The sequence below is a fragment of the Calonectris borealis genome, chromosome 16, assembly GCF_964195595.1.
Source record: "Calonectris borealis chromosome 16, bCalBor7.hap1.2, whole genome shotgun sequence".
Lineage (NCBI taxonomy): Eukaryota > Metazoa > Chordata > Aves > Procellariiformes > Procellariidae > Calonectris > Calonectris borealis.
Window position 1 is genome coordinate 5,533,552 of NC_134327.1, and position 27,730 is coordinate 5,561,281.

General features: G+C 38.3%; 1 protein-coding gene across 1 annotated transcript; it reads right to left on the reverse strand.

The window, feature by feature from the left end:
* Positions 1 to 412: 412 nt before the first annotated feature.
* TEKT5 (tektin 5) lies at positions 413 to 27,730 on the reverse strand. Its single transcript, XM_075164952.1, has 7 exons — positions 26,782 to 27,730; positions 25,450 to 25,533; positions 24,053 to 24,123; positions 22,229 to 22,372; positions 18,844 to 19,066; positions 3,650 to 3,804; positions 413 to 748 (listed from the first exon to the last, which is right to left on the reverse strand). Exons 1-7 carry the CDS (start codon positions 27,340 to 27,342, stop codon positions 535 to 537), a joined length of 1,452 nt encoding a protein of 483 aa, XP_075021053.1. The 5' UTR covers positions 27,343 to 27,730; the 3' UTR covers positions 413 to 534.

Consider the following 27,730-nt stretch of genomic DNA (forward strand, 5'->3'; position numbering starts at 1 on the left):
AGGCTACATGTGTACCTGAAGTGGTTGCACTGAAATTGCCCTTCAGCTTCTGTGGATCAAGTTTGTTCAATCTCCTCTAATTCCAAACACCAAATCTAGCATTGCTAGACAGGAGGAGAGTATAAGGATTGAGCAAGCATTTAAACTGGACTTTTCCAGACAAGGACTGAAATACAGATGGCACATTATCCTGAACAGTTAAATCCTGTATTGGACTAATTCTGTTGAGAAGTATGGCGTTTCAGTCTAACGTTTTCTGTAGCTAGTAACTACACCACGTCTTGCAATATTTGTCTGGTTATTTTAGTGTGGTCCGATTCTGTTAGAATAAGTCTACTAATTCTATTTTAATTACTAGCAGCTACAGCTGAGAATACGAGGTTGTTCAAAGGAAAGAGGCATGACTGATTTTCATTAGTTTATTTCTATAGGACTTAATTATTTGAGAAAACAGAATAATGATTATTTCCTTCAGGGAATATTTGTAACCTTTGCAATTTTTATATCATGCACTAAGATAGCGAAGGTTACTCTTCAAGTGTAGCCAATGAGCCGTGGGGTGCTGGGGAAGACTTTCCGCATGTCCATGCACTTCTTGTCAATGAAGAAGGAGTTTGCCTTCACAGAAATTTCATGTTCCAGCTTTGATTTGTTGAGGATCAGCATCTGCAGAGTATCATGGGCTTCTTGCAGACGTCGCTTTAAGGTCTGTAAGGTGTCATCTATAGTGTAAACTTCAGTGACAAGCCTGAAAAAAGAGGAGGGGACAGGTTGCTCACATAACTTTAGCGGTCCCTCACCACATTCCTTTTTTGACAGTGGACAGGTCATGCTTTCAGGCAGGATTTGAACAGCTGTCTTCAACTGAATTAGTATGAAACCTATTTGCCAAACTGGCTTGCATAGCACCTATAAGAAGTGATGATTTGTTGTTTGCATTGACCTTCAACTGCAGATTAAGCCACTGTGCTTTGATATATCTTTCTAATTGCTATCTTCTTCACTTGCAGCCTCTCATTTGTGTAGCCTCTCTAGGGCTAGCATTGCTATGTTGAGCACTTACATATGGTCCCGTAGAATACGTTTGGGATGGATGTTACTGGAGAGTGTTGGTGTAGTTCATGATAGCTTAAACTTGTGCAGCAGAATGTGTTAAATGGTCTAGATTTGGCGCAGAAGCCTGTTAATTGGTACAAGAATCACTTGCCAGAACAACCATTGAATGTGGAGCTCTGAAATCAAGATTTTCTGTGAGCTGTTATTAGCCACAGTTCTTCCAGTGGCTTATCAATGGAGATGTGGCAAATCTTCTTGTATAGTCACTGAGCTGGTAAACTCTTTAATACTGTCAACTTTGTGTTTTGTCTAATGTTCTATTAATTGCTCAGTGCACTATACGCTATAAGAAAGATTGATTTTTCCAGAACCCACTTTAACTTGTTTGGGTTAGTCCCAGTTGTTTCAACACAGAAAAACTAGACTTTATTAATTTGTTTTCTGTCTAATCCCTTCAACTACAAAGTTGGCAGCACACACAGAGAACAAGTGCCAACATCAGCACTTCCTTTTAAATAAACAGCAAACTCAGATAACATTTACATGTTACAAAGAAGTGGTTCATTTGATATTTTCTTTCCCTATTACAGTTGAGTTATTGGGCTGAAATCTTTCTTGCTTTAAACCACATGAGAAATACACTTAAATTAGTTAAAAGCAAAAAATCCTTAAAAGGTGAATTAGCAAATGGTTTTACTTTCTCAGATAGGATTTTGTCTCTAAGAAAATACATTTTATTTGAGATGTGAGCTCAGCCAAAAACTGTGATAGAAAAGTGTCCAAATTTCAAATATGAATTTGTATTTCTAATTGCAGTTATAACGAACATAACCTTCAATGATTTGGATTAGGTAAAGCATCCAAAATAACCTGGTCTGGATTAGGGAGCTGTGGTAGAGCAAAATTCATATGCGTTGGAGGGAGGAGAACAGGAGATAATAATTATCTGTCAATATAACTACATCTAGTAAATAGTGTACTTGTATAAACATTTTGGTTAAAATATTAGAAATCATATTAGACTGACAGAAAACTTGCATGTATGTTAAGCCTAAAATACTTCTGAAGAGCTGTGCCACAGCTTGTGAAGCTCTTATATAACCTATAAGCTAGTAGAAGTTAGATTGATTCAGAACCCCTATGTACTTTTTAAGTATGTCATATTAATGTCCTTTCACTCTAATTGAAGAAAATATTCAAAGACATTCTGACGTTCTAGTGACTTCAAATGAAGCTTCCAAACTCTTTTAAATAGGACCCTTTGGAACATCAACAGCATCACTGGCAGTTGGGGGAAGAAGAAGGGATAATGTGATGCTGCTTCAGCACATTTTTGGTCCTAAATCGGACAAGTTTTATATCTTGGATACATGCAATCCTGCTGACCAAAGGAAATGTGAAGATCCGATTCAGGAGGTATGAGGCTGAAAAAAAGATATATTGCATTGTACAATTTATGTTTTAAGGAGTTAAAAAAAGTGAAAAGATGCCAGTACAATAAACTATGATTTAATGCCCCTTTCTTATTTGAATAGAAGCTTTTTGAGTTGATAAAACACTGTTTAGGAAAAATAACATAAATACTCAGTTTAAGCATTATGTACTTCATTAATCTCATTGTATGTGAAGCTGTTGTATACAGTGGGATTTTGCTAGAGACAAAAATAAAAAGGGATTAGTTTTCTACTTTTCATAAAAATATGTAAAATTCTCTTACTGGACTGTGAAATTCGCTCCAGCTATGGGAGGAATCCTGGTGCAGTATTTCTTGAGAACTCTCTCCCACTCCCCAGAATATTTTGAAGATGGTATCTTAAATAAGATATATTCAATAGGATTCTTTTGGAACACTGATGTGCTCTAACTGGATTGGAGGGAGACAAATGGGATTAGAATTCAGAAGACCCTTCCTCAGTTGTTAGGGAAGGAAGACTAGTATCTTGGACATCTCGTACATCCAGAAGGACACAATACACACTACACAATGGATCATAGCACAGGGATCACCAAGCTGATGCCAACATGTGCTGGGAAGTCCCTATGGCTATATAACCAAAATGTATGCCAAATGAGCTAACCTGTGCAAAGATTATATTGGAGGCACTATATAATTGAAAATTAGTTGAGGCAGTTAAGAGATGCTGCCTCATTCTTATTTGCAAATAACTTTTTAAGGAGCTTAACCATTAGATAGCTTTCTGCATCAAAAGACAGAATTTTGTCTGGGATAACATGTTTCTAAAATTAGGTATTTCCTAAAATGAAATCTTCTGCTTCATACAGAATTAAAATCGGTTCCTAAGTCCCAACTTGGACATGAGACTGAATCCCAAAAGATATCAGCCACCAACAAGCAATTGAGCTCTTAACTGTCCTGGGAGCGGGACTCTAAAGGCAACTACACACATTGAACATTAGATGTTTTGACCCATTATTTCAACATAGCTACTTGGATTTTACTACTTTCTTCCAGAATTTGTATGCAATGTAATGAATGCAATTCTAATCTCATCAAACTGATTCACACTGATTAAATTTCCCATTCTTGAGTGGCTGATGAAGGAAGGGATGGAGTAGTCTGGGCTTTACTTACTGAAACTGAGGTGCATCACGGCAAAGTTCTATATTGGGTCGTTTAGTTCTTCCCTCCAGGCGGGTCTGAGCCACTTTCAGGGGGTACTCCTTTGCCTTTATGGATCTCTCCAGTAACATGATTGTATCTTCTGTCTGGAAGATTTCTTGAAGTATCTGAGGGAAGCAGAACATTTTTGTGAGCCTCATGTGCATACAAAATCAGAACTCACCCCTGCTTTTAAACACTCCTATGAACTGCTTCCATTCTAGCATGTCATTTTGCTTAATTTAGGGGAGGAGATTACTATAAACTCACATCAATTGGATGTATTTGTATAATATGTTGGCTTGATCTTGCCATTTCTTTAAAAGGAGATACGGTAATCAAAGCTTACAGGAGAGCTAGGAGGGGGCCCCTACAATCATACATCAAATGAAAGCATTTAATGAAGTTATTCCTGGAAAACAGGCGAAAAACTTCCACTAAGAAATGCACCATCTCTTTCCTATTATGAAATTAAGAGATTTGTATGCAAATTGGAATATAAGTTTATTACAAGCAGAAGAGAAGCACTGAATTATTGTGATGGAGGAAATTCCAACTGTGTTTTTGTGATAAAACCATTTTCATAGAGGCAGTGTTTATAGCTCTACCTGGACTTATTTCCATTTTGCTTCATTATCTAATTTTTCTCCTAAATAAAAAAATCTGCTGCTTGATCTACAAACATGTTGCAAAGGTAAAATTCCTGCCACTCTCATTTAAACCTTCATTCAATTCTTATTTCTTTTTGCCTCATAAAAATTCAAAAGTAATCAAATAGGTCCTCTCTGAAACTGTTTCATACTCCAACTGTTTTGGGGACATCTGCTGCAGGAACATATGAACACAAGTCATATTTTCATACTGAAAGTAAATTCTCAAAGTTTTGAAAACTCCACTGAGAGCTGTAGAGGGAAGACCAACTTCCTTTAAAAGCTTATTTTCTGTAAATGGAGAAGATATAGCATGAAACATCACCTAAAAGGAGATGCCCATGGAATTAGTATAGCATAGTTTTTAGTTGCAGTGCATGTTATCATATGATCATATTAGCCCTGAGAATCCTGTAAGTGCTTCTTACATGTTTTAATGTGTATGAAAAAATTGCAAAGGAAAAGCTTTGCTCAGTCTTAAAAAAGAAAGAAGGGAGAAAATGTTTATATTCAGGTACCATTTCCCAGCCAATTGATTATTATGTAACCTTCATTTATCAGGATTCATTACAGCCAATTTGGTGAACCTATTCAAGCTTTTCCTATAGACAGCTTTAAAATGGAAAAAAAAACCCAAATTGAACTAATGTAGTTTCTCAGCCAGCCTACTAAAATCAGTGCAACTTGAATTTCAACAACCACTAAAAATGGTGTAATGTGATTTAAATTGCTTATGCTGCTATTTGGATCTTGCCTGCACACTAAGCTGCACCAGGTTTGCTAATGATGTGTGTGGTTTGAAAATTCAATTACTTCCTGCTGCCGAAAGGTTATTTATAGACAAAACCCAAAGAGTTAAGGATGCCAAGAACCTGTACCCCAGTCCAAATCCTTAAGGGCTTGTTGACGTATAGTAAAGCAATGTGAAAGATCTCCTGGCTAGCACTGTCCAAACCAGTTCAACCCTTACAGCAATGCAATTTTCCAATAGATGAATCATCTTGGACTGGGAAGCAGCAATGTATGAACATGACTGTACTGAGTTGAAGCCAGGTCTCCACACTGTGCTGAGCCCTTTGGGTCCAAGGTTGGTTCTCACAGAGCTAGCTTGGGAGCACCTTTACCCAAAAAGAAGCTTTAATTGCTTATAGACTGCAGGGAAGAAATCTGGTTTGGGAACACAACATTGGGAACATGGAAGAAAGTGAAGCTAACAGTAGTAAATTTCTCCCTATAACTTTACTCTGCAGTGGTTCCTTCTTAATTAGGTAATCACTGTAAACTACCTGTGTTTCTCAGGGAATATTTATGCAGGTGTGCTTTCGTAGCTATTTGTTTTGCAGAGGGACTACTTATGATAAGAATGCATTGTTAAATACATCATTTTATATCTTGTCTACAATTTTACCAGTTACACATACCTATTTCTATAGATAAAAAGCAAGGGAAAGAGACTTAATGAAGTTAAATGTCTTCATTATGCATCCAGCCCACATCCTTCCTTTTCCCTGAAAACACCAAGGATTTGGGTCCTCTGCTGCTCAGCAGCAGAATTTGAATAGTTTGTGCTGCTGTCAGAACTTTGCTATTTATAACGTCCATAAGAGAATGCAGCATGTGTTCATCTGTACATAACAAAGGTGAGATCCAGCTTCTAGGTAGGCTGCTGGTGATTAAGCAGACGTATGTCAGGGAGAGTTTTACAAGCCTTTGCTCCCACTGTTCACTTTCATTGCTAACCAAAAACATCAGCCTGGGGGGACGTACCAAGGCTGTGAGGCAAAGAATACGCAGTGCTTTTAGAGGTCACCCGCTGCTTAGCAGGGTCCTCCTTTCCTGTGTTTATGTTATAGCTTCTGTCAATACAGCGGTGTTTCCCATGCTACGCCTTGCTGTGTGCAAGTGAGCCAAATTCACTGTGGTGTAGTTCTGTTACCTGCAGTGGGGTATTGTGAGGATGTTGGCCTCTTACATTAATTCTACTTACAATTTGGAGCAAGTTGTAAGTAGATTTATTTCTTTTTAATAAAAAGTGTAATGTAAAGTAAAAACAATGAAACAAAGCAGCACTTATCTCGGCCCAGTAAAAATTGGGCAAAGTTATGCCTCAATTTCAGAAAGGATTGAGTGGGTTATTTGTTTTCTATTTATGGTGGAACAGAGAACTTGCACTCTCAGTTTAGATTATGGGTAGGACCTTTCTGGTTCAGACTTTGAGCTTGATTGGTAATAACCCTTTCTTTCTTGGGCAGCAGGTGGAAATGGTGATTCACCTTTGTGGAGCAAATCTGTTGATGAAACAGCACAATTAAAGCAGCCCAGAGCACTTGGTTAGAAATGAACCATGACTGTGAAACCAGCTCCCCAGAGCAAGCTGCAGTTCACAAATGCACTCGTGTTATGGTAAGCGTGTAATATAGTCACTGTGCTGATACTTTCTGTCCTGTGATAATATGAATCAAAACAGTTTAATCAATTTAGTGAGTGGAGTTAGGTTACAAGCTCTCTTACACTTAATTAGTGCTAATTGTTCTAATCAGGTTAGAGAAGAGGATGAAATTAATATTTTCTGTGAGAAATTTTTTTCCTGCCCTCTTTTTCTTTGAAAGCAGTATGGGTATCTCGTGTTTATTCCACATATGGAAGGAAGGGAGGAAGCCATCAAAGGGGACACAGCATGTGCACAGAAACATACTGCAGCAGATTCTGGAAGCATTACACAAATTTATAAAAGGACTAGGAAGAAATTTAGTAGTATTCAGTATTTCAGATAACAGTGCCACTCCTCTGCCATAAATCCTTCTTATATAAAGATTGCCTATAGCAAACCATGGCCATTTCAGTACTATGTGACAATGCTTCTGTAATGGTTGGGTGCCCTTTACTCTTTCATTCTGCTTGTGTGAAAAAATAAATTACATATCAGATCTTTTTTTAAGATGCAGAAGGAACAAGCTGATTCTAGTACAGACAACGCTGAGCAGATTGCCCATGTATAAACTGTCTTCAGTCTCTTGGAAAAGCCAGTTTCATTAAGCTCAGCTAGCAGACAACTTTAGAAGAGTGGTTTTCTGAACCCACGCTTTTCTCAGTCGTCTTCTGTTGCATTCATATGTAGCCACAGTGCAAGCACAACCGCCAGACCGCAAACCCATGTATTTCAAATTCAGTAGTAATGTTTCAAGTGAATGAATGTTGGTAACCATCAAACCTGAGGTTTGTTTCTGTTCCTTTACAGCACTTGTTGCCTGCTGTACACATAGCAAACACATAGGTGTTCTCGTAGTGACACAGAAGCAGGAGACTGTATTGTCTTCTCTTTTTAGAATACTAAGTCATGTATGCACTTCCCCCATAAATAATGGCATATAACTTACATAGGACATATAAGTAGTCTTGTATCTAGAAGTGACTCAAAGTATTAGAGCTTGCACAGCCCGCAAATTCACACAATGTTAATCTTCGAAAAGAGCAAGCTCTGAAGTCTAAATAGAAAATATTTCTCTCCGTTGAGAATCCAGTAGTTTGTTAGTCATGAAAAGAGCTTTCATCTAAAACACACTGAAAAATCAGTTTTATGTCCAACCTTTATAACACTTTGTGTCGGCACAATGTGCAGTAACTACACTCTCGTGCCACACGACTTCACTAGGTGCTCTGGTGTCCTGCTCATAAAGGTAGGAGTAGTCTGCAAGCACATAATGCACAAACAGGGCAATTGATTAGTGCTACTGAGCAAACTCCTCATTCATTCGCTAAAGAAAAATATTGTTTAAACCTGCCTGTGAACTCAAAATTCAAATGTGAAACTATGCATCCATCTTTAAGCTCTGCTTGGCTGCATGTAAGCAGATGTGGTTTAGGTTCATTGTGTGTTCTCAAATCTTTTCTTCTTTTTTTTTTTTTTAAAGCACTGTCATTTAAGACATACAAAGAAAAATGGCCTCGGGGGAACCAGCTCCAACGCATCGCAGCAGCTTTGTACAAACAGTTTTCAATTACTCATTCTGGCCACACATTGGATAAAGTGATTTAGATAATTTACTATACATACAGGGATTGGTGGGGAGGATCACCAGATAGTGTTGCACCAGTCTACGTCATATCTGGATGACCTCCAAAGGCAGGAAGCAAAAACAACAAATGCTGAGTAGCGTGTTGCTAAAGAGCATGGTGAGGCATTGGCTCAGGCAGCTGCCCATCCGGAAACTTTCCCTTCCAGGACATGAGTAAAGTTTTGTGCTGCAGCATTCTTGAGAGCTTGTAGAAAACTGTGCTCTCACTGTTCTCTCACTTCACCAAAAACATGATTTTTATAGGCTGGATACAGTAAGACCGAGAGAAAGAGCCACTGAAGTCACACATGTTTCATCAGGGTAGTCTTATGTACAACATAAGCATTTTAAAATGCTACAGTCTGACAGCTATCCTTGTTTCTTTGTTGTTTCTATGGTTTGCTTAGCGTTTAGTATCCAAATGCAAAAAGCAGCAGCCTGGTAATATGATGGGAGGAACATTCTTGTCCCTCCTCATTTTATAAATTTCTTTATATTTAATATTTTGCCTCTCAGTTTTTTAAACTTTTTAAATCAAATTTCCATATTTCATCCAAATTATTTTGTAAAACTTACATTTGTTGTGGTTATCATTACTTAATTGAATAAATAGTGTAATTGTGACTGATTTCACAATTAATTTTAGGGTATATGACCACATTATTTCAAAGTAAAACTATGATATCTTGCAATCTTTGGATTACAAGTATAACCCAGATCTCGAATCTGAAATGGATTTGGACCTGACAGTTTTTACTGTCATGTCACAGACAAATTCTTGATAGAGGTTACCGTGTCCTTTGCTCTTGTTTTTAGGGTTTGTTTGTTTCTTTTGAAGCTTAATTGCAGATCACTGTTTTCTGACTTATCAAGTTTTGTTTTGTTTTTAACTAGATGATGGTGGGGAATAGTCCAGGAATCTTTTAAGAAAAAAAGAAAAGTACATTTAAAAGAAAAAAAAAAATGTGACATCAGCAGTTTAACTGTGTTGAAGCAGAGTTAGAATCATTCTAACTTTTGTGCATTTGTTGTGTGTACTCATATGGGATGACTGAGTTTCATAGTTACGAGAAGCAGTGGTTTAGTTTGTGCCCAGGGTAAATATCTTCAAACTGATTCATTGCACAATTCATGAAGCATATCAGGAGTGGAGAGATTGGTCCAGATTTGGGAATATTGCAAGCTTTTATTTATAAAGCTTTTTAACAATGGGAATAGGGCTGGCATATTCAGTCAACAGATCTGAAAGCTAAAGCATATTTTAAGTTCTACGCGTGCCAAAGGATACCTGTAAAATCCCCGACATTTTCTGTGTAACTGTCTTAAACATGACAGTTTCACAGAAAAGAGGAAACTATCAGAATGTAAATATTATACTTTTAAAACAATGGCAGCTTTAAATATACATCTGGACATTTAATCTGTGTCCTTACACAGATTGGTTTATTCAGCATAGATTGAAACAGAGGACCCAGGGACCCTGGGCCTTTCATTTGGTCAGGATAACAATTTACAATCTTACAAAAACCTTCCTTCCACTGAATTCCAGTATGCATTTTTTACTTTAATCTCTGAAAATAATCTAATCTGTTTCATACTTATGTGCAATCAGTTTCTATTTAACTTTTCCACTGGTCCTAAAAATGTACAAGATGTTTATTTTAAAACACCTTTATTAAAATTAAAGGGGGAGAAAAACATGGGATCATTTAACTTGGCCTGGATTTTCTAAAATATTTTCAAAATAACAGAGGAAGCAATAACTATACACAAAAAATGCTTAACTCTTTGCATACCTCCTTGCTACACTTTTAACTAGAAAAACAAGAATAAGCATCAGAGTTCTGTTGCATTTGCCCTCCATTTTACACTGTATCATGCTTTCAGATGCTGCAGGACCAGCAATTTTAAAGTGCATCATCATTTAGAAGAAAAAAATTAAGTGCTATGTTATTAATGTATTTTTGCTAAACCTGGTCAAAATAACAGTAAAACAAGCAGTTTGGGCCTTGTGCATGCTCTGTTTTGTCTCAAGTTACCTCATCTGAGAGAAGAGTATACATCCCTTTAATAGGGAGATCTCTCTAGAAAGAGACGGTGCCAGAGAGGAACTGCTATGGCTCATGCAGCTGCTCTATAATATTGATTCTTGGCAGGAATTAATTCTTTCTAGTCATTAATGAAACTTCAACCCAGTCATGGTAAGCTAAATTTGCCCTGACTATAGAGTCAATGCAATGTATTTGTCTCATGACCCTTTGCAGCCTGAAAATGCTTCTTTTCTAGACAAGCTAGTACATATGTCCATCTGTTTCTTGCAAGACAGTCCTTTCTGAGAATAAGGAACAGTTTTATATATATAAGCACTGCTGCCTTGAACTAATTCCTGTTGCCTTTGCCAAGCTTATATGAATTGCCTGAGTGCAGATGGGTTGCAGGGGAGGAAGCAATAATAGTAGCAACCACCTCAGTTTCTCATAGAAAATGTTGTGGCAGAAAGAAGTTACCTTCTGTATCAATGCCAGCAAAGTCTGACATCCATTCATCCAGGCTGCCTTTACTTAGCAGCTGAGTGTCCCTCAGTGTGAGAAGAGATTTCTGTTATTTTGCAAATAAAGACACTTGGATTCATGACAATCTGAATACATCCTGATGTGCAATGGCTGTCACTTGGTTACGATAACTCCAGCCTTCCTCGTTTCATGTTCCCCCTAGGCTAATCCATCACACGGAGCATTGCTGCACAGCGTGCTGAGGAGCCAGGCTTCTCCTACGTGGTTTCTTTACTTGCTCATAGTTCATACTCTGATGTAGTCTATGCAAGTCTTTATGATTTCATGAGATTAAGCAACGATTTTAGGCGAGAGGAATCTGCTTTTGTCTTCAAGTAGGTGCCTTAGCTTTCATCTGTAATTTCTCTTGGTTTGTAGGCAAAAGTCTATTCCTAGCTTAAATAACTATTTCCTCCTTCAAACAGGTTTTTCCAGGCAAGTTTGAGCTGCTTACACCAACCAGCACCCACCTTCCCAACCGCTTCTGAAGAACTGTTCATTAATCATCTGAAAACTTTATTCTCAAACAGGTTCCAGTATTAAATAAGATGAACTGTATACCCAGCCACCATGAACAGGCATGAAAAACTGTAAATAACTGAGATTTTAAGGCATAAAAAGAGGAAGGGAAACAAGCGATCAACAAAAATATATTAAAACAGTTATGTGAGGATAGACTGGGGTCTGAGATGAAAGCCTTTGTGCGGCAAATGCCACAGGCAAAGTACTGCCTCTGCGATACACATAGTCCTTCCTGCAGCGCACAACAGTGCTGCGCCTCTCCTGCGTGCTTTGTGCATGGGCACCTCCCATCGTATTTTAGTATTTCTTTATGTTCCTGTTCAGAGGAGCAGGCTGTGTCCTTTTCAACAGCTGTAGGAGGGCTCCTTTCAGAATTTCTCAGATAAGAAGTTTGAAAACTATTTCAGAGGCTGGTAGGCAGTTTCTGGTTTTATCGCCACTGAGGTTTTCCTGGCTTTCGTTCTATATTTTATGCTAGTTATAAAATTAAGTAGGTTCACCCCTTGAATTAGAAGAAAGTTGTGTAAATATAAAACTTATTCAATATTTCCTTCTAGCCATCATATAAACATACTCAATTGTTGCTAAGAGAGGAAAGGTTTTTTTCTTAAATTTATAAATAAGTTTAATAAAAATAATGTGTGAAGGATGGAGAGACCGAGGGGGTAATATTTAAGAGATGGAGTAACTACCTAAAACAAAATTCTGTAGGCTCTTCAGGTATAGAATAAAAATATACCAGGCAAAAAGGAGAGTTAATTTCCATCGTATGGTGATGTAATATACTACCTCTTTTTACACCCCAGGGGTGAAAAAAAAAAAAAAAAAAAAAAAAGGAGCTGTTTCTAAAAGCACATATTCTCAGTGAACGGAGTGGAAATACTCAGAATCATGGCTACTTGTTTATTGGAGTGGGTGTTATTTTTTCATGATTTTACTAAACATATACTTGTTTTTCTAGCATCTTTCTGATCCCTGTGCTCCCAGGTAGTGGAATAGCAAGGCTTGCAGGAAGGGTGATGCTGGGCACTCTGCCTCTGGGCGTAGAAACGCTTCTGAGTTCAGTACAGGTGTTGGAGCTGGCAGAGATAATCTGCTATTTATGTATGGTATAAATACTGGACTATGTAAATATGTCACTTGCTGTCTGGTCTGACTGATTCCCAGAGCTAATGTACGTAAACATCCTGCCCTATTGGTTATTTCCAGGAGACTGAAGCCAAGGTAACTATTTATGTTAATATTAACCTTATGGAAAAGAGATGCAAACATATTAATGAGGGGCTGGCACCATGATTAAAGGTCTTCCTAAAGATTTGTGTACTTTTACAGCAAATGTAAAAGATATTTTCCATAACATCTCTTGGCATAAACTGAGTGTTTCTTGAAGCACACTGAAGACAACATACCACCCTCTTCTATATTGAATTGTGTACACTATATTTTCTGTTCACCAACCTAAATATCTGGTCCTAGAGCAGCTCTGAGCCTGACCAGAGTCATACCTGCTCTGTGAGCCCAGTGATGATGAAACACCGTGGAGTTGTAATACCTTTTTGGTTTGTGATCTAACCCTTGCTAAATACCTAGCCAGGGCTTCTGGGCTTCTGCCTCCAGTACCTCGTATTTCCAGGGTTCTGCTATCCAAATTCTGGATGAACCTCGCATAGTTATAACCAAGATTCATCCCAGAATCAAGTAAGATAAATTAATCAGACTTGTGCACTTGGGACAGAAATGGAAATGGGACATTTTTAATCTTGGGGTCAGAAAGAAGTCTTAGTTATGCACTAAGTCTGCACTGCTGCAGGTCACTAGTCTATCCTGTAGAAATTTCTCTTTGTAAGCCAGTGCCTGTAGAGAGAGCAGAGCTTTCAGGGAGAATAGTGAGTGATCTTGATTTTGAGTTCCTGGTGCTAATGAAGCCATCTATCTGTGGTAAGCTGTTGCAGCGAGGAATTCCTTTGCTCTGAAAAATAAGTGCTTATGTTTTCCATCTACATTTGTCTGGCTTTTGTCTGGCCACTGATTCTTCTTTTGTTTTTGTCTGCTTAAGCAAAAAGTCTTCTATTATGATTCTTTTTTCTTCTGTATAGGTACTTGTGGACTTAGCAAGTTCTCTGCCCCTACCCCAACTGTTATTTGGATAAGCTAAATAAAGCAGCGTCATCTAGTGCTACTAACATCACCCTTTTTCACCCTGCTAAAGAGAAAGGTGAGGAACTTATTCTATCAATTGTTTGCTTTCCAGTCCTTCGGGCTTTGGAGTTGCAGTAGGACAGGCTTTATACCACACCCTTGCTCCCACATACTCAGTTTGATTGCCACCGTAAAAATGGCAAATTGTCTTAGTCCTCTAGAAGAAAATCAAGCAAAAGTGGACAGGGAATAATTTTGCATAGAAGCTCTACAGTGAACTGGACAGGGACACATACAAAACAAGTTTTTAAGGACAGTATTTCCCTTCTGTATTTGATAGTTTCCTGTTCAAAATTATATAAAAGCAATTTAATCCTTTTTTATGGTTCCCCTATGGAAATCACTTCCCAGACCTCTGATAGACTTGGGGTTTGTCAGCCTCACCAGTCAGCTTCCCCAAAAGAAGTGGCAGGCAGGAAAAGCCAAATAGCAGACAATGAAAATCTGAAATGAAGAGAACTCAGAAAATTTCCTGAGTACGTCAATGAAGTAACAGTGAGAGCAGAGAGCAGCAGAAAAGCAAGTGGGAATCACTGACAACCAATGCTCTTTGGAGACCTCCCTTGTGCTGACTTGGTTATTTGATCTGAATTTGGAGCCTATTCAGTATTGGGATTCAGACCAAACTCCAAGTAGAATAAAGGGTAAAAAAACATCTGATCTGCCCAAAAACAAGACATCTGTAAGTTGCTAAACCATCCCTCTAATTAAATGCAAATTGGTGTAGGTTTAGAGTTAAAAAATGTGATGGGACAGGTGAATATATATTATAAATGATAGTGTGTGAATGTTTTCATCATGTGTGTTGTCTGACTAGAAATTGAAGGCATTTGGTCTTGTTTGGACTGTTTTAGACATGAAAAAGAGGCAAAGGCTGTGTGCCAACCAGCTTGAATGTTGGAGTTTGAGAAAGTTATTTAAGGAGCAAAAATCTGTTTTTCAAATGCCTACCAGGAGTAGTTCTTAATGCATCTCTTGGTTTACCTGGATTGGAAAGTGTGTATGGTTAAGGCAAACTAGCTGAAGTCTTTTTCTGAAGACTGTGTTTTGTTCATGTCCTTCCAAATATGATGTGTGAACACTCTATAGTGTGAAACTAGGTTAAATTCTATGACAGAACCTCAATCACTTACAACAGGAAAATTCTTGGAGTCTATTATTCAATTGTATTTCAGTAACTCGAGGTAAATGGTGCAGGAACATGTTAGAAACTGAGGTACAAGTCCACCAGCAGTACTAGAAGCAGACAAAATGCTTATAAAAACAGATGGACTGCTGTGCAGTTATTACTCGGAGACTTTTAGAGTTTGTAGCCTGAAATGGAGACATTATGTCATTGATGGAGAAGGTCTTGGCAAAACTCCTGGCATAATGCTTGATAGAAGTAAAAACAGGATACCTTCATCACATAAATACATTCTGTGTATCTTTTGGTATATAGAACACACTTGTCTAGACATCAAGGAAGACAATATCCTAGAATAAAACTAAACAGAATAATAATGGATCACTGTTTTTCTTTACACTTTGTTTATGAGAAATACATATTTGGTGGTACTCAGGAGGAGAAAGCAGTGGAAGGGCTGCTGTAGATTGTTCGTGTAGAGCCTTCGATAACATAACTGTTATCAACTACTGTTGAACTAGGATGCCAACCCAGCAACCTTCTCCTGAAGAGCAGTTCTGTGAAGGGCTGCTGCAGACAACGGCACCCAGGAAAGGAGGCATTTGAAGCAATATGCGCAAATGCCTACTAAGGGGAAAATCCTAGCTCTTTAGAAGTAACTGGTATAGCAAACTGCACATGGATTTCCTTAGCTTGCCTGGGTAAATTCAGAACTAACTAAATCCTGTTCATTCCTGTATTTTTATTCCTGTTTATTGTTTCCCAAGTGATAAATTAATAGCACTCTGCTCACATAATCTTGCATGTGATATAATACTGTCATCAAGCACGGGAAAGAAAGGCAAGAAGAGAAAGGCCCTTCACCATTTGATTACACAATGCAAGAATGTTCCAACAGATCATTACCAGAGCAATGCCCATGTTCCTTTTGGTAGTGGATTTCCCAAAACAGGTTTGAAGCAATGACATTCTTGCACAGAAGGTCAGGACTGTAAATGTGTGGCCATAAAGCCATTATACGTATAGGCAATATAAACTAAATATGAAAAAAATTCAGGCAAGGAGAAACATTTTAAGTACATATATATGACAAATGCTAACTATAGCACACAGCATAATCACCACCACAGTATCTGTGACAGACACTAGTACAGCGCACTGATTCCAGAGTTTAAGTCTAATTAGATGAGTTTTTACAAAAAGCTTAGTTCCAAAGGAAAACTAAATTTTTCCAGGGCCAATAGATGAAATCTACAATGCAAGACAAACTGTTCTACCTGGGGCTTTATGTTTCTAAAGAGCATGCAGTGCACCACAAGCCTGAGGCATTAGGCATTTGGTTTGTAATTTTAACCAACCGATCTCTTATGTGCAAGTGATAGAAACAGAAGAAAGTGTGCCATTTCAATGTAGGATCATTTTTAGATCATCACAATATTCACACTATTCACTCTTTTAGGTAATTTTTTGATTCTTTCTTTTTTCAGGATACTGATTTTAGAAACAAATGGTTGCAGGAGGTTCCCTGTAGGCTGTTTTTTTTTGCCTGGAAGAGATTTTTCTGTTTCACAAATCAGAAAAGTATTTTTCATTCCAAAATGGGCTCCAGACCTCATTAAATTAATAGCTTTTCCTGGTTCTAAGATAGCAAATCTTTTCTATGCTCATTTTCCTCTCATTTTACAGAGCTAGCCTGCTTAGCTAGGGAAATAATTTGGCAGAGAAAAGGATGTCTCTCAGAGTGGTATTCATTGCTTGAGAAGTCAGTGCAAAAACAGTCTTTGAAAGATTGACTGATTTTTTTTTTAACACAAAAAAATGAAATTGTGGCACCCATTGTCTAATTGCTATTAGCTATGAAGGGAACAGGAATTGTAGTAGCTGTATTTGACTATAAGCACATCCCAATGGAAGAACTGAAGTGTGGTAGAATTTAAGAGACAGACATTGGCTGTCTTCTTATTAAAGCATATCCTAGCAATATTTTTTTTTCTGATTATTACAGACTATACTGCAAGCCTGGAGAAAGAAGAAAGGGTACTCTGTTATGCTTACCTATAGATAACTGTTGAATGAGCACTCACTCCTTACTCATTTCTGCCCTCACTTGCCTTCTCCTTCCTCTTGTCCTTTCGAGGTATGGTCATGAGCAAGAGAATTAACAGAACTTCTAGAATATAACTTCACCCACACCTTAACCAGCAATGGTTTTGCTCAATATTGTATTTTCCTTTTTTTTGACAACACTGACTAGCCTGAATTACTCCTGACCAGCAGATGCGGTTTTCTTCTCCTCTAGCATTTTGTTATTCTGATGTAACTACATTACTATGGAGTTTGTGATGAGTAAAGCATCTCTGATATGTATGTGCTAACTAGTAACTCAGTAGCAACAGCAGCATTAGTTCATAGAATGCAATCTTATTTGATACTTTTTTCATCCATGTGTACCATACAAGCTAATTATTCTTTATACAAATATAATTAGTCAAGTTTCTCCAGATAGCTATTTAATGGTGTAACAATGTAGGGACATAAATGTTTTTTTTCCATTATATACCAGTTGTCAGCAGTTTTGTCATAGTTTCAGCTGGACTCCATCTCACAATCCCTGCCTATATGTTGGTATCTCACAATGCACTCTGTGATTCTGTATGTGCACCTTGTGCAACCTTATGCTATAAGTTGTTTTATAAAAGGGGCGCTTAAAAACATTAGAAAAGGTTGATGGAAAATGTGAAGCAAATGTTCATACATTTAAATCCATGAGAAACTTAGATGGATGGCCAATTCAGGGATAAAATGCTGTAGTTTGCTAGATCACATACAACCTAAAACACACAAAACTACATTCAACATCTTTCAGGCTTTATAAGCAGGGAAAAGAAAAGAAAACATTAATTTATGTGCTGTGACTTCACACATATTTAGCTGGTTAGTTTGCACTTTCCTAAGAGTCCCTAAAAATAAACTGAAAACATCTTAAACTACTTATGGCAAATAGAATGGCAGGAAAACTCTATTGTTTCCAAATGTGCATTGAAACAAATGAGTGAACATGAGGCTCCTCTATAAGAGAAAGAGTCTTAACGGAAGAACTTTCTGAACTCTGGCTGAAGTCATATGAAAGTAACACAGTGAGTCTTGCTAGCTTAACAAGATTTTATCAGTACAAAGACAGTACCTCTTGTTACCTTCAGAATGTATATTTTAAAATTCAATTAATACACTTCCAACATGTCACTTGTTTCAGTGCAAACTTACTGAAAAGGCAATACAGATAGAGATTAATACAGGTCTGTCTCCTTCTGTGCCATTTCTGCTTTGTATAATATGAAGACAAAGGCAGAACAAATGTTTGAAAAGTTCATTGTCTGACCCACTCTGAAATATCAGGCTGTTTCTGATCATAACCAGGCCAAAATTCAGGTTAAAGATGTGGAAATGTATTTATCAAAAGGGAGAGGAAAACTTGGAACTTAGGTGTCAAAGGTAGACTAATGACGTTCTCTGTGTAAATACTTTTAAATTTTAGTTAATTTAGGGTTCTTCCCTTGCTGCTGCAAAAAGAAAGTGCAAAAACCTAGTCGCCTTCCTCTAAAACAGGTAAATGTGCTGCTGTTTGTGGGCCTTTTTATTTGCACAGTTAGTGCAAACTTTCCAAAGTTAGTTCACTGTTTAAAAAAAAAGTAATTCGTGTACTATTTCTGTATCAGAAAATGGCCAGGGAATATCATCTATAAGTGTAAAAGAAAAAAAAAACAACATTAAGATATCTTTCCCCACTTTAAACATGTAAGTTGCAAATGAAAATAATTGGTATGTGATTATGGACAGATGTTGCATGGTTCCTTGTAAAACCTTGTCATTTTGTCAGTCTGCCTGTCTTTGAGTGAGCTCTTCTCAGGCCATGTGTGATTCTAATGCACCATTTGAAGACAGGTACTACAGGTATATTTTTTGAGGAGGTGCTTATTCAGGAAGGATGTAAACATTGGAGATTTCTATGCCTTTCAGGTACAACTAAGATAATACGCAGCTGCCAACTCTTAGTGAATCTTACCTTGGCCAGTTGTGCTTCAAGTTTGTTCTTTGAATCAGCTATTTCAGCAATACGATTGTTAAAGGCCAAGTTGGTACCGATGAAATGATTCCACATCTCCTCAGATGTGCTCTCCAGTCCAACCTCTGCATCCTCTCGGAGCTTGACAGAGTTGGCCCTTGCATGTTGAGAGCACCTGATATTGTCTTCACTGAATTTAGCCCATGTTGAAGGAACTGAAACGCTAGTAAGAAATTTAAAGTAAGAGGAAAATGAAAAAAAAAAAGCTTAGGTAAGCTATTTTCTGTTTGGTGATAATTACACTGAGTTACACGAAGTGTTCATCCATTGAACTGTGCAAACTGTGTAATCACATACATCAGGTGATTCTATGGGTTTCATACCCACTTTTTTCTTTTTTCCTCTACAAACCAAAGATTTGGCAACAAGGAGTGAAGATTTTGGAGAGCTGTTGCTTCAATAGAGTTTCTATGGCTTGCTTGAATATTGTAGCTGCTAACTAAAGGTCTTAGTGGCCCTGGCATCAACTCCAAACTAAGTAGGTTTATGTTTTGCTGTATAAAGAATTTTGTTTACTGATGCTTAAAAATAGTTTTTCAGGATCAGGTATGAATATCAACAATGTAGCTTCTTCCTGTCCTTAACAGATTAGGTAGGTGATGCTCTGAGTTCATACCTGCTGTATCTCAGCTGAAATTTGACACATTTTCTGTGTCAAGGTTCAGAGTGCTTATGGCCTCAGCGGGTTATTAGATTATTTAGTATGATCTCCTGTATATTGCACACCATCAAATTAGATTCAAATACCATCTACTTTTGTGAATCCGAACATTTATCCTGGGGAAATTGAGTTGTGTGTCACTAACCACCAGAGAACGCGAGCGCCCAACCTAGTTTAGGGAAAATGAGCAAGAAACCAAAGGAGAAAGGATTGTCACACAGCTCTTCAGACAGCTCTGGTCTGCTATCAGAGCAGCCCTACCTCATGAGATATGTATGCCCTATATAATAAAGCATGTGGCTCTGACATCCTAGTAGCCTTCATCGTCAGAAGGAATGATAGCAGGAAAATAGATAAGGCACTGACCTAGGAGTAAGGAGAACTGGAATTTTCTCCCAGCCCCAATTCTGTGTCATTTGGATAAATATCTCCATCCTCTTACTTCTCCATGTATTAAAATTAACACCCCTGCTTTAACTTACATGGCTGCTACAGTTAAATTTAGTAATATCTATGAAAAAAGCAGAAACGGCTCTGCTATGGAAAAGCCTGTGAATATACAGAGAAAGACTGAATATAGGGCTCCTGCACTGAAAAATGCCACCCATGAATGTTCCTGCTGCAGTGTCCTGTATGTGAACAAACTTTGGGATGCTTGGTTTTGTGTCCAAGCTTCAAGATGGCCTTCATTATCATAATTAACATAATTATGAACATAAATCCCAGACTTGGGTCTTTCCAAACTGGGAGTCTAGGCGGGGGTCTCAACTTGCAGCCTGAGCCCCCGGCTTGAAAACTGCTGCAGCATAAGGCACTCTGGAGTTAAATTCACCACCTTCTTTAATGCATTGCTTAGCCTACTAGGTCACTTCTCTCTTCACCCAGAAATATTTAGTGTATTTTAGGAAAAGGTACAGATATTTTACTTGTCAAGCTGGAACACTGAGACAAACTTCTGCCTGCATTTAGACTTCTTTATCCACACAAAACTTCCTTCTAAGAATTATGCCTATATGTTAAACTCTGCAGGTACAGGTCCCTAATTTAGATTTTAATTGAACACTGAGAATAAATATTAAGGGATGCAAAAAGAAAAATTTAATTTTGTCAGTGCTTGTTTTCACAGGGGCCCTTTTTTTCAGTTTTTCATAGGGCATTCCTCTCTCTCTAAACTGAACTACTGATCTTCCTAAACAACTTTGAATTCCTTAGTGCCACACATTTATTTAGGCAGTTTCAGGTAGCCAACATGATACCATAGTAAAGTGCTTAAACCTGAGCAGACATTACTTACAGCTACTGATCCAGACAATCTCAGTGTACCTTCTGCAGGGTATTTGGTTTTGGGGTTTTTTTCTCCTCTATGGTCTGATGATTATATTCATATTTTTATTAGAAAATTAAATTTCCAAGTAGGTTTCCAGCTTGACTATCTGAAATACTTAGTGCTTAGTCTGTTCTTTAACATTGGTTTTTCAGACTGTAATTTATCTGGCTGGCTCTGTTGAGGCAGAAAACACCTGCTCTGCTCCCGAGTGCTGCAGGTATGTCTCAGTCTGCCAAATGGTTTCAGGAAAATGTTAATGAAAAATGGCATTTCTTTGGATAACGGCTAGTGAGAAAGGAAGAGGGCTGTAAAACTTATCTGCATGAATCTGCTTTTTTACCAGAGCTGACAAAAATAATTTTACTCATTGCTAATCCTAAAAGTAGGTAGTGTTACTACAGTCAGCAGAATGCCTGCCAAGTTTCCTTCCGATAGGCCCTCATTTCAGTAGTGAATGAGGTGATCTTTTAATGAAAAGCAGAACGTAAGTAAACAAATAATACTGATTTTTTTTTTTCTCCTTCCAACAAGACAGAGTCATTATCATTTGAGATTGTGGAGTACATTCACCATTCAAATATTGCTATGTTAAAGAGTGATAAGGGAACTAACAAGTCATTAGCACAAAAACACTGCCCTCTATTGCAAGCTGCTTTTCTTCTGCCGTTGCTTTTGTATTGGATGCAAGTCTTGATGAGGCCACTACGAATAAACAGTTTTAAAACTGTGTACAATTGGGACACTTTATTTCAGTAATTTTAGGTTAGTCTGTAATACTACAGCTGTGCTAAATCTTTTGATCATCCTGTTTAATACATATCTCTCTATAGCTTGATGGCCTAATTTCCAAGTAACCCAAGCTATTTTTACAGAAAATACATATAGTCCTTGATGTACACTTGCATGCTGTTTACCACATTGCACTTAACTGCACGTTAGCTGAATTTTAATTTGATTGGATGTGGGTTTGAAACCTGAAGGCCACAAAACAGTATAAATCAAAACCAAAGGGAGACATCTGCAGCAAGGAGCTTGAGGGCAAGGAGGCAGCTGCAACACAGTTGTAAATGATTGTCCTCGCTGAAAAACACAGCTCACTGCACATCAGTGCTGTAGGTGCTGCAGACTGCCAGCTGCTGCCTGGCCTCCAACAATGGCAGCTGTTAGGAGGCAGGGAATAATTGCGGATGATGGAGGGTTTCACACCAAGGAAGAGAGAGAAGCCACTTCTTTCTGTATCACTTCTCAAGATAAGGCTAGGACTTGTGCTGTAATCACGCTCTTACTTACAGCAGGGAGCAGGGAAAGAGAAGGCTACACTAGCCACTCATACTCACGTCCCATCTGCTTTCTCCACTCCATGGTAAAAGTTGATGCTGTCTGATGTGTTCCTCAGGTTAAAGCACTTCTCATCAATAAAATGGGCTGAGTTTTTGTCAGAAAGGTCCTGCTCCAGGGCATGTTGTGCATCTCTGTTGATGCTGTGAAGGGGAAAGAGTTACCTTAATCTGAACCACCTTTAATGCTGTTGTGCTAAATAGCTAATTGCTTTCATTAGCTTCCTACAATGCTTTTATTTTATAGTTTGTTGGCATTTACAGTGGCTTGAAAATGCTTGGTGCTGTAATTTAGCTAGAGGGAGCTGCTGTACCATTCATCCCTTTTAGCCTCTAGCAAGTATTCCTCAAAGAATTGCATTTAACTCACTGCATTTAGTAATGTTTGTCATTTTGATGACAGACAACCACAAGGGTGAAAAACAACAGGTAGTTGTTGTGTGGCATGAAGGAAAGCCTCAGAGCAAACGGGAGGAGGTTTTCGGTAATAACCTTCATGCTAGCAAAGCTGTAAGTGAGAAAGAAAAAGGCAGACCAGAGTTGTGGTTTCCCATCTCTCCTGATTTGGGGGACAAATTCACTTAGCATAATTCAAATTGTACATCACTGGAAAATCTGCTTAAATATTTCTGCTCATCTTGATCATGAGGAGGGAAATATGTTGCTCCATCTCTGCTTTCTTACCCACAAAGAATTTTTGGAGTAACTTAATCTCCTTTGGCTCTTCCAAAACGGGGGAAGGCCTGGCAGACCTTGGGCTAGAATGGGAGTAATACGGATGAAGAAAGAATCAATGTCTTGCTTTCCAGTGCATCAGGGAGACAGCAGACATATTGACATTTTTTGCAAATATTGCTGTTTCCATGATGTACTTGTCAATTAGCATTACTGTCAGTCTGCCTGATGTGGTGACAGAACTGAGTCAAAGGTAACCAGAAATGCCAGCCTAAAGAGCTAGACAGAGCTCATGCCACCAAATAGGAACTTAGCTTTTATCTGATCATATACCCAGCATATTACAGTAGTGGGATGAACTGCAGAAATGCATCTAACCGGACTTATGTGAGTCCTGAGTGCCATTAATGAGAGCAATCATTTATAAAATCTACCTATGTCTTTTTCTCCTATAACGTATTAATCATGAAGTGTACAATTTTATCTTCCTTGTGAGTACTTGAACTGTTTCTTTCACATTTTAACATTTGTATCAGTTCTGTGTAGTTAACAGAACACTGTATTCAGAATAGTTTTACCTAATTAAGTGATAAGACTTAAATATAATTTGCATTTACTAGGATATTTGTGTACTCTCAAAGAAATAAAATAAATTCCAAAGCCTCCCATAACAAAAACATATATAAGTATATATAAAAATAATTTAAGTCCATTGCATAACTCATCTCATACCTTACAATGTGCTTAGATTCCTGGTTTTTTTGTCAATAATAATTTTCCTTTGAATTCAGTTTTGTAATTAAAAAAAAAAAGTAAAATTCCCTTTGACCTTCACTCCAATGTGCCACATAGCAACAGTGGCACAACTAAGCTATAATTTTGGTGTCCCTAATTTTAATGAAGGATTTCAGATTAAACATGACTTTAAAAATTGAGTCACAGTCATCTTTAAATGTTAAGTATTGCTCTTCTGCAGTTTAACATACAAATTCTATCATTGGTAAGAATTAGAAGTGGAGGGCGATGAGCATCTAACAGGCTAAGTCTCTGATTTTGCCTTTGCTATTTTCAATCTGTCATTATAGATATTAGCCAACACTGAATTCAGCTTTCCTATCTTTAAAACAGGAATTAAATACAAAATCTTACCCCAACTGTTGACTGATTTTCTGTGCAAGTTTTATCAGTATTTCTTGACAGTCCTTGAATACATCAACCTCCTACAGTGGAAAATACACAGTGTCAGTGCTTTCATCAAACTTCATTTATTTTAGTGAATTTACCCTTTTTTTTTCTGCATTCTAGATGTTGCAACTATCTCTCATATCTCAAATGCAACGTAGGTCAAGAAAGGATGTGTTTTGGTCCCTCTCTTCCTCAGTGCTACAAAGTTGTATCTTTTGACTTGGTTTTGTATGGCTTTTTATATTATATCAAACATGTTAGTAGATTTTATTGGACGGAGTCATTCTAATAAACATAAAGTCCAATTTTGCTTGGCTTAAGTATAATGAAGATACTTGAAACATGAACCTTAATCCATTAAACTACCCTCTCTAACTACTTCTACATTTTTCTAGAACAATACAAATATTTTGCTAATAGGCTGAAAATATATCTGATTTCAGAAACAGGCTCCCTAAGGAAGTATATTGTAATATTCTTCAAAACTATAAATATTAGTCAAAGAAATTCAAAGCCAGGTTCTACTCAGCTTTAAATAAATAAAAAATACTCAAACCAAGCACATTGAAAACTACGCAAACACGGTAATTACAATCCCTCAAACAATGTTTTGGTGTTCCAGCCTCTTTCCTTTTTAAAAACTCTGTTCTAGTTCATCTTACCATGAATTCTCATGCTAAATTAAGTGCTGAAATACTTAAGCTAATATATATTAGCTCCTTAATTCTTCATTAAAACTCTAAAACTCCAAGTTGCAGGCTGTAGGCACTGAACAAGCATCTTGGTTATCCAAGTGGTGTGCACATCCTTCTGTAATCTATTAATCCAGAAAAGTGCTTGAAGCAATGCCATTGTCCCATAATATTCTTTCCTAGTATTTTTGTTCTCATACACATCCAATATAACTTCCTTCAAATGTGTTAGCAAAATGTTATTTGATTTTTTTTTTTAAAAGATTTAGCAATCACTACTATCCATCTCATTTTCTTTGTTCAGTAACTACATGTATAGCAAGGCAGTAAACCAGCATTTTATATTGTAAGCTCTAAGAACTTCAGAGATTTTACAGACCATGGCCCAGAAAACAATCTTGAGAAATGTTTCTACCTTGTCTTATAGGATCAGGGAAGATAGAACTGGACAAGACCTCACAAGGATGCTAGGCTGTTCCTTTTGCTCCAGGAAGGGTGACTAGAACATTAACCATCCCCAATATATATAGTTTTCCCAAACTTCTTCCTCTTTTCCTCCCTCAGTCTTCTGAATGAATGAAGGGAAGAAATCATTGCAATGTTTTTACCCTGATAAATATTTAGTTGGATTATTTAGTTTGAAAAATAAACTAGTAAGTCTGATCTTACCTTTATGAGGTTCTTTTCCACATCATCATGAACTAAGTCTATACCCTTCCGCTTCTCACGGTGGTACAAGCATTCCAGGGCTATCTGCAAGCAAACCAAGGAACATTGTAATAGGCTCAGTACTGCATTGTGGAGTGAGACCTTGAACCTTGCTGAAGGGGCCACTGAGCTGACATGTCAAGCAATCACCATCTATTGAGGGTGGAACAGAATAGGAGGTGGCTTCATTGCACTCAACTGATCCATTTTAGTGGCTCATTCCTACTTACCTGTTAAATACTTCTAAGGATTAGCTGCCACCACAGCTGCCATTTGATTAGCTGCTTATTAATGTGCAGCAAAGCCTACATCTCAACATGCCCAAGCTTTGTTGTAAATTGTGTGGATTAACCTGTGGTGTTCTACACTCATCCATGGCAAAATCCTTTAATCTCATCTCCCCTCATCCTCCCTTACCCAATGCCAGAAGTTTCATACCTGTGCAAGAGAATGACTGCATAACTACAGTCATTGAATAGGGAATTCAGTTAACCTGCCCCAGCAGGTTAACTTTCCTCTTAATGTCTCATCGACTTCTTTAGAACCATACTAATAAATGAAACAGTATTAGCTGGCACAAAGCCTTTCAGCAGAAAATGCTCCCTGAATAGAAAGCATCCTCAGCCTGCCACTCTGAGTCAGTACAGATACAGACAATAAAAAAGTCATTATTGAATACTGAATTTTGATTTTCTATTTGTACTTGCCTAGAAACATTTCTGATAGACATAGCTTCTATTAGCAATACTCTAGATGTTTATGAGAGAACTTTGACTCTAGTTTTTGCGTGTTTTGAGTTTTTGCTAGCATCATTCATTGATGCTATATTACTGTGGCTTTTTCTGTTGCAATTAATTTGCCTTTAAGATTCTGGAGAACTTCAAAATGTAACACAAATTATATGCTATCCTAAGTGAAAATATTATTTTCACCAAGCAATAGCAGAAAATTCAGATCTAGATAAGAATATTGGGATATTGTATCGAGGCCATCTTCTGCTCTCCTGTAATGTACTGAGCTGACCGGCTGGTGCCTGAGGCAGACTCAGCCTCCTGGAGCCTCAAGCAGAAAGGAAGGAAAAGAGGGCATAGAATTGTCTCGATAGGTTCCTTTGTTGACTTTTATATATAAAGCCCATGGTGGACAGGTTTCCTTCTTACTGAAGGTAATGTTTCACCAAGATCTGTCTTGATGATAACAGTAAAAGTCATACTAGTATTCAACAGAGATAAAGCCATTTTCTTTACCCATTCTGCAGTACAGTCATGAAATTACTAGCTATGTCAAACCTACCTTCAGTGGTCCTTCCATTTCATTTGCAGCACATTCGAGCCGCTTCTTTGCCGTTTCCAAGGCTTGGATCTCTTTCAGCAGACACTCTAGCTCATAGATGAGCTCAGATCTCCAGAAATCAATGTTAGAGATCCTCTCTCCCAGGTTTCTCCTACTGTCGTCTTGCATCTGGTAAGTCAGTTGATCCTTATTTTGCATCAGTCTCATTGAATCAGCGTTCAGTCTACCAGCACGGTACCTGGAGGCTTCAGAGCCTTTCAACTGAACCATGTTCGCATGGTGCCAGTCACGAGTGCTGTAGCGGGCATGCAGGGTAGAGCGTGCTGCAGGCAGAATAGTGGGCGGCCGCCCAGTAGGATTAAATTGCTTGTCAGAGCTGGGAGGGACCGAAACCACTTTGTGAAGCAGACTGGGCCTCCAGGAGCTGAGGTAGCGGTAGCCTGGTAGGTAGTAGGACTGATAGGTGTCCTTGGTGGTGCTGGTGGGAGCTAGATCCGGGAACAGGCAGCTCTTCTTTGTGCCACAGTAACTGGCTGCCTGCGTGGTCCCCAGAAACTCCATCCTGCACTGGGCTCAGGCAGCCGCCCTCGGGCTGCCCAGCATCCGCAGCCGCTCTGAGCAGCCCCAGGGCCTCTGCCACCCTTCTTGGGGCTGCGCAGTGCCTTGTGACACAGCAGAGGTGTCACAGAACTCCGAGGGCTGTTCCACCTCGCCACCAGGCTGAAACCCGCCTGGGTTCCGGCGCTCCAGGAGCCTCCGTTCGTACCTCCCATCCTAGGGCACGTTGTTTTTCCCACGAAGAAGCAGTGCTTTCCCCCGCAGAGCAGCACTGTGCGTGTTGGGACCCGGAGGTCTAGACACAGTGTGAGACTATTTGGTTATAGTGCAGAGGGATTTGCCAAAGGGTCACTCTGGATGGGTCTGTAGGTTTACCTTCGGTGAGCTTACC